Raw genomic sequence first — 8,141 nt, 5'->3', positions numbered from 1 at the left:
TTTCAAAAAAATATAGGGACTTACTTGCAAATTGGGAGAAGAGAGAAGAAGAGAGGAGAAAAGAGAGGAGAAATTCGGGTGGGGAGGAGAGAGAGTGGGAATTTGAGAAAATGAATTGTGAGGAGAGAGAAAGAGCATGAGGAATGAATATATAGGCCCGGACCGCTCCATTTTTCGGCAGTTAAGAATTTTAATTTCGGATCGCCGAATTTCCTGGCGGTTAGGAATTAAAATTCCGGACCGCCGAAAAATGGGGCGGTTTGGGCATTTTTATAATTTTTCGGGGAAAGTGGTTATTTTTAATAATTTAATTTTTTTTTGGGTATTTTAAAAAAAATCGGTCTTAATAGCTAGATACAATTAGTTTTTATTTTTCGTATCTCTCATTTTCAGTTTCCTTTTCTCTCTCCCTCTCCCTCTTCATATACCACTCTTATTTCATCTTCATCTATTATTTCAAATATGAGATAGTGGAAAGATATCGGGGTAGCACAGCGAGAAATTAAGAGGCAAAGCAAGTAGCACGACTGTGCTACACGGCAAGGGGCCGTTGTGAGGAGAAATTTGATTTGAAATATAAGTTTTGAAATCGGAAATCCACTGTTTCTTTTTACGAAAAGTTTCTTTTTAAGAAAAGTCGTTAAGAGTTGGGATACCGAAATAATTTCTCTTTATAAAATGGCATAAACGAAGTTTATTAAACAAAATTGGGTCTAATCTAATGCAACAAATTCAGGTTTTTAATTGACAACAACAGTTTATTGGTAGCAAGGAGCAACATCTGGCACGAACGCTAAAACACAATCAGCTTTGCTCTCTGCATACCCAAAATTGTCCCACAATAATATACAGCATTTTAATCAACTCGCAATGCAGAAGTAAATAAGCAACCACCACACTAAGAGCAATTCATCCTAACAAATTAAAGTCTGCTTATAATTCAGTACCTGTCTATAGCCTAAATATCAGCAAATAAGCAGGGAATAAAAGTAATTTTTCTTAGTTTGTTCAAGAAAAATACTCGAGAGTCAGGAAATTATGATGTCATTAATTAAAAACTACAAAAAAAAAAGTACAAAGTAGCAAGGTGCCCAACATACATACATAGACAATAATTTTACTCATGTATTTTCAACAAATCTTAAAAGTCGCATCTGATATCAAACGGAAATGATAGAAAGGGACGAAGGAAAGGGTACGTATAATGATCCATCAGTTAATTAAATATTATTATTTTACTATTTTTGAATATATTTGATATATTATAGAGTTATATATATTGGACAAATATGTGAGTTCTTACCATTTTAAAGGATAAATATGTAATTTCTGATTTTTGAGGGGAAAATACATAATTTTAAAACTTTAGAGGAGACGCATGAAATTCCCCCTAGAATTAAAACAGTGCTGGCATACGACTCTTGCAATATATTTTGCCCCCCAGAGTTAACAATGTTGTATAATTCAATCAACAATTAATTCGAGGATTGAACAACTGACACCAAGAGAGATCATGTGATAAATTTTCACATAGAACAATAACTACATTGAATAACAAGTGTCATTGCCATAAGTAGTACAATGTATTACTCTGCACCATGCATTGCTATGAATTGAAGAACATATATAGTACCTATTATACTAAAAGTAAATTCAAATTACAATTTTTTTTTTTAAAAATCGCCTCGAGTTTCTCAACTAACAAAATTAAAACACACAAAAAATAGTGAAGTGTGTTGGAAAGAAAATGTTAACATATTTTAGAAAAAATGAAAAAACTCTACAACAGTCATGCAATCGTGCAGATCTACTCTCATGTAATGAATTTACTCTATTACTCTATATTCTATTATTCTATATGTACATCCCCTTAGCAAACATAAAAATAGTTGTAATTGAACAACAAAATGTTAGTACCTTATCCACTAGCATTAGTTGTCGTAGAGCTGCTCTTCCAACTATCAGTCATATTATCAGAAGAAATATTTGTTTCACACTTTAACAGATGAGTTTCTTTCTTTATCATATTTTCTTTAACCATTTTATCTCTGTTATAATCACCTTTTTCTATCACTCTCAGTGTCTCTAAAACCTCCTTTATAGATGGTCTCATTTCCCTAGCAGGTTGCAAGCATCGAAATGCCAGCTCAGCAACTGATGAAATCATGGACCGCACCTCCCAATTTGAACTGAACCCAAGAGCCGGGTCCACTAAATCGTCCAACTGACAGCTCTGTATTTTGTTTAACGCCATATTAGCAAGGTTGATCTCATCGTTGCTCCTGCTCATATCTACAGCATGTTTTGATGAAATCAACTCCATCAAAACAACCCCAAAACTGTACACGTCGCTCTTGTCAGTAAGATGATAGCACTGGTAGTATACCGGGTCAACGTACCCAGGCGTACCCTGAGGACCCGTGGAAACATGAGTCACATCCAATGGGAACAAACGTGACAAACCAAAATCGCCAACCTTGACATGGAAACCATCATCTAGTAGTATATTTTCTGTCTTGACATCTCGATGAATTATCGGGGGCTCAATTGCATGTAAATACGCAAGAGCATTCGCCGTCTCGATAGCAATTGACAAGCGAACCGCCCATGTTAATATATTCTCACTAGAGCAGGGCTCGTGGATGTGATCAGAAACAGTGCCATTGGAGACAAACTCGTAGACGAGAAGCAGCTCCCGGTTGGAGCTTGCAGTGCAGCCATATAGGGTAACGAGGTTTGGGTGGTGGAGACCGGATAGAATTTCGACTTCGTTCATAAATTGCCTGGTGCTTTTGTAGCTGTTCTTGTAAAGACGCTTTACTGCAACTATGCGTCCATCCTTGAGTATCCCTAAATAATTTCCCATTGTTAATTGTTAGTCACTAATTAACAACCTCATTAATATCCAAAATTGTTTTATTTTTTAAATATTATAAGTGCTCCAATAGAAATCAAGGCCCTATAAACAGATATATTTTTCTCCAAAATGATAATAAAAAATTCAAAAGTTGAGAAAGCATTTTGAAAAAAAAAATCTTATAAATGAGATCAATGTTTAATAAAAAAGCCAAAACATTTACCTTACATTTTTCGAAGAGGTAAAACATTTACTTTATATTACAAGTGATGGTATTTAATTACCTTTATATACAATGCCAAAACCTCCATCACCAAGCTTTTTTGATTCACTAAATCCTTCAGTTGCCTCCCGAAGTTCCTCATAAGAGAAAATCTGAGTGTATACCGACACAACCATCTCCGGGTCCTGAAAGTATTGATCAGAAACTTCTCTTTGTACAAGAAGCTTTGACGATGATGAGATCAATCTCGATTTCTTGCGTTTGTAGAAGAAAAGTAACATACCACCAAATGCAAGCAGAAATGTGAATCCCACAACGCTTCCTGAAGGGTAATCAAATGATGTGAGAATCATATCAAAGGGTAATAAAATGTTTAAAATTTGAACATTATGTAAGCAAACATGTCTATAGGCTTATTGATGTTTCCTAGGCAACCATGCTAAAGTTTCTTTAGCTCAATTGAGAATCACAAAGTATTAATTTGCATCCAAAAGAGTTAAAGGTATTAGCATAAAAGGTGCAAAACATAAGGGTCGTATTGAAAGATTCATACCTTCATGTAAAAAATGCTAATGACAAATCGTATATTTAGTTTAGTCTAAAACTAAAAGAGAAGTGATACTTGCCTATTATGATGATTCTCCATTGAGAGTGCTTCTCTGCAATATGGATAAAGAAAGAAATGTCACAAATGGATCTTCAATTTAGATAGACTTCATACTTTCTTTTGAGTGGACTGAAGTTAATACAATTTGCAAATACAATAACTAAAATATTAAAATAGAGTTTAGTAGGAAAGAAGGAAAAATAAAATAACTAAATAATATGTCAGCAAGTTATTATCCTTTACACTGTTGATCACAAACTATTCCCAGTGTGTTGTTAGCAAGTAAAAGATTATTTCAATAATTAGCTGATATCAGTGAAAGATCCATAGAAGGAAAAATCGGAATCGGAATCGGGATCAGTCCCAGCCAATACCGGTCCGGGATCGGTGAAGCAGCCGGAACCGTCTCGGAAAATTGGACTTTTTTTTTGCCATAAGCTTGTTTTACACTAGGAAAAAATTGATAAAAAATATTTTGTCAATAACTTATGTTTAGACTTAATTTGCAATAGTCTGATACATTTTAAAATGGATTTAGACTTAATTTGAACTTACTTAAGACTATAAGGACATATTTGTAATTTTAGAAAACTGTCGAAGGGTTTGCTGCAAATAGTGAGACTCAAAATTGAAGAATTCTTCTTCTCCAACGGCCGATTCATTTTATGAATATCGTCAACTGTCGTAACCCTTCCCCATCCGAGAACTTGGCATATCTATTTCCCAACTGTCGTAATCCTTCCCCATCTGAGAACTCTTCTTCTCCAATTAATATTTTGACCCAGTCAAAATCGAAGATTTCGCCCCCAAATCTATCGTAGCACTTTGCTTTTTCTGAAGAATTGCTACAAATAGTGAGACTCAAGGTCAAGAATCGGTCCACGGTAGAAGAATCGACGAATAATCACAGAAATCGGACTAGAATGACAGAAATTGGACAAAAAACATGAATCCGGGTAAATCGGTAAGGAATCGGATCGGGTACGACCGATTCCGATCCGGATCGGCCGCTTTTTCCTTCCATGGAAAGATCTCAATTGTCATAATTGATTAGTATATAATTATTAATAAGAAGTGTAGTTCAGTAGTTTGTCATGAGATAGGGAAGCAGAGGTAGAGGAATAGGAAGAAAAAAAAGAGAAAGAGAACAGAATAAGATAAATTAGTGGTAGCAAAGGGGGTTCCATGTCGAGTATGAGTCGTTTGACCCACTTCGAGATTTCCACGCCCGTTTAGATTCACAGGACAGTTTGTAATTTTAATTTTCAGCACGACCAGGCCAGCCATCGGACATAATTTGGTCTGATGCTCCCTAAATTAGTAGCTATTATGAAATGTAATAGTTATACCTACGTGCTATTTCTATAACCTCAAATAATTTCCCGTTGTTTGACAAGAACCTTGAAAAAAATTTGGGAAAGGATAGAAATAAATTAGAACTATAAAGGTTGATGAAAAGCAATAAAGAATACCAGTACTAAAAGTAAAATATTATAGAATTCTTTTGCTAAACATTGAGTTAGCACGAAGTAGAAGGCTTTTGTTTTGATTTTATAAGGGAACAGAATAATCGACTATAGGAAAAGGTAGCCATCATTTTTTAAAAAGTATGGGAAAATTGAGATTTTTTCACAGGAAGTAAATCCAGGGAAGTTTGAAAGAAAAATTAGAAAAAAAAAAAGATTTAACCATTATTGTATTAATTTTGAATAGTTATAGGCTTAGGGTCTGATAGGAACTAAGAAGTATCAAATTTCAATTCAAAATCAAAAGAGATGATTTCAATAGAAACGAATTAGAATTGAAATTTTCAGATTAATTAAAAAGAATATTTTCATGAAAAAGAATTCATTTGGTAAAATAAAATAAAAGACAGCTAATTCTCATAATTTACCACGTATGCCATGCACTGCAAATTTGTCGTTTTAGCAAAATAACAAAATAAAAGTTACAAAAAAATTATAAAACGAATTGGATGGGCTATTGGGCTTCTCTCTGCCTCGGTCTTGTATTAGAAGCTTCTTCATCTTTCACCAAAATGAGAAGAAAGAGGAGTCAGTCGAACGTCGGAGTTTCTCATATTTTTTTTTCTGAAAATTTTCATACGATGGCAAGACAGCAGAGAAGAGGAGAAGCGTAGAAGAGGAGATTTTGGTCCCATCACTTTATTATGTATGATTCTCATCAAATATCATTGTTTTGAGGAGGATTTCTTCGCACAATTTGGCCTCCCTGAAATCCCGTTGATTGAAATCATTTCTCGTGGCTTCTCTGCTTCCGATCAGTGGTAAGACGCAAATTCCATTTCCAATTCTTATTTCTTCATTTTTCTACACGTTCCGATCAGACCCTTAAAGTTTAGTCAGTTTCATATCCTTTCGCTATTAGAGCTGCTATTTCAAGATCCAATTCTTATACTAAAGGGGAAAGGAAATTTTGCCAAAAAAAAAATGGAATTGTATTTGTACAACTATTGTAAAACAATGTAGCTCTCCAAAAAATTTACAAAGATATTTAACGAAAATTGAAAGGATAAATTGATAAAATATGCAAGCTACTAACCTTTAACCTCTCTCGAGTATGTAAAGCAACCGGGCCGCGCTACAAATTCATCTGAGTAATTAGCTGATAGTAGAGAAACATCTGAGCTGTCATTTTTGAATGACAAAATGTACTCAAAAGATGTGGCAGGGGAACTATCAGGCCTCGAACAATTCTCTAGAGATTTATCATCTTCAACAAGAGACGATAGCGAGTAACTAAGTTTGTAACCCTTTCCAAATATATTGGGTGGTAATTCCATCTGATTAGAATGGTTAGTACATCTCATAGACAAAAGGCTACTATTCAATGAATAATACATCTCATCTTTAAACTTATTTACTGGACTAGAAAAATTAAAATTAAGATTACCACAGCCAGAATTTTTCAAAGAAATATTAAGATAAGGATCTTGAGCAATAATAATGTTGGTGTTATATGAGATGCTTTCAAATGGTAACACAAAAAATAGCCATGAGAGAATTGGGATATTATTGGCACAGTAAATCTTCAAATAACTCAGGCAACTAGGATCCTCCTTAGCATCTGATTCAAGGTAGAAAGGAGGCTTAATTTGAATAGAAGGATCACATGGAAGTGTAGTATTACATGAGTTCGTGAAACAGGGAAAGATACAAATGAAAAAAAGACAAGCCAATACTGAAGCAGCCATTAAAGATGGAACCAACTGAGATATTAAGTTATAGGCTTATAGCTATTTCTGGACTTTGGAGAAGACAAAAGGATACATACATGTTATTGTAAACATAATTATTCTTTGGGCTTAAAAGATATATAGTTCACCTAAATCAAAGTCTTCTCTTATTATTGTCAAGTACAAAAGTCTTTACCACTAATTAATTATTCAAAATTGCACACCACCACCTACCATTGGCTGTGAAGAAATTTCAGAAAATATCACCAGAGAAAAAACCCATATGACAATTCAAATTGAAATGAACAGTTGAAAACTTAAAATATAATAGACTATTCTTAACTTTGACCATGACTTTACTATAATAGTGACTATTCTTGAGGTTAGTATATAGAATAAAAGTCAAAGTCTTCTAGATCTTGTCATTATCTGAAAATGACCACCTCGGTTATTTTCCAAGGATTGACCGACTTGTAGCTAGCTAGAAATAGAACCACATGTGACAATCAAACATGATATAAATACGTGGGCTTAATACAAATCTGAACATATATATTAGAATTTGGAAACATGAAAGGCTGCTTTTGTGAAAAGAGTGATCCACATGATGAGTTTATTTCCATTATGAGTCAACAAATTAACGTGTTTCCATAGTATTTTTCAAAAGTCTTAATAGTCTTATTTCTTAATCTTAATAATTAATTTTGCAAATAATTTCACTTCTAATTTGAAAAAGAAAAATCTAACTTAAAATAATTTCTGAATTTATTTATTTATTTATTTATTTTGTACCGACTGAACTAGCTAGACATGTATACATTAAGAAAAAGAAAACATTACGAACACAATCATGCCAAAAATAATATTGGGACGCTATGAAAAGTAGCGTCGGGAAAAAAACTGACAGGTGTGTGTTGTTGAGATATGGTGTCTGAGGATTATGTAGTTTTTTTACTATCTTTGTATAGATCAACAATTTATTATGTTGTTTATTTTTAATGTGAATTGTTGCTTTTCATTTTTTTTCTCAATTTTAACCAATTTTGAGGAGTTTTACGTAATACCCGATAATTTTTTGGGTAATTATAATATCCCTGGGCTTACCTTCTCCCATTCAGCCCCCCCATATTAATTAACTGTCTTATCCATTCCTCAATTTATCTCTTCCCTTCCTTCTTTTTAAAAAAATTATCATCAGTAGTTTGTAGATCGACCATCTCCACTATCCATCTCTCTCTCTCTCTCTCTCTCTCTCTCC

General features: G+C 33.7%; 1 protein-coding gene across 1 annotated transcript; it reads right to left on the bottom strand.

The window, feature by feature from the left end:
* Window positions 1–1,591: 1,591 nt before the first annotated feature.
* LOC144561199 (LEAF RUST 10 DISEASE-RESISTANCE LOCUS RECEPTOR-LIKE PROTEIN KINASE-like 1.1) lies at window positions 1,592–6,983 on the bottom strand. Its single transcript, XM_078310323.1, has 4 exons — window positions 6,250–6,983; window positions 3,703–3,739; window positions 3,142–3,398; window positions 1,592–2,850 (listed from the first exon to the last, which is right to left on the bottom strand). The coding sequence occupies exons 1-4, from the start codon at window positions 6,899–6,901 to the stop codon at window positions 1,919–1,921; spliced, it is 1,878 nt and encodes a 625-aa protein (XP_078166449.1). The 5' UTR covers window positions 6,902–6,983; the 3' UTR covers window positions 1,592–1,918.
* Window positions 6,984–8,141: the final 1,158 nt, after the last annotated feature.

Source organism: Carex rostrata, chromosome 1, assembly GCF_964058835.1.
Source record: "Carex rostrata chromosome 1, lpCarRost1.2, whole genome shotgun sequence".
NCBI lineage: Eukaryota > Viridiplantae > Streptophyta > Magnoliopsida > Poales > Cyperaceae > Carex > Carex rostrata.
The sequence above is the reverse complement of the archived record's forward strand: the minus strand, read 5'-3'. Positions and strand labels throughout refer to the sequence as shown.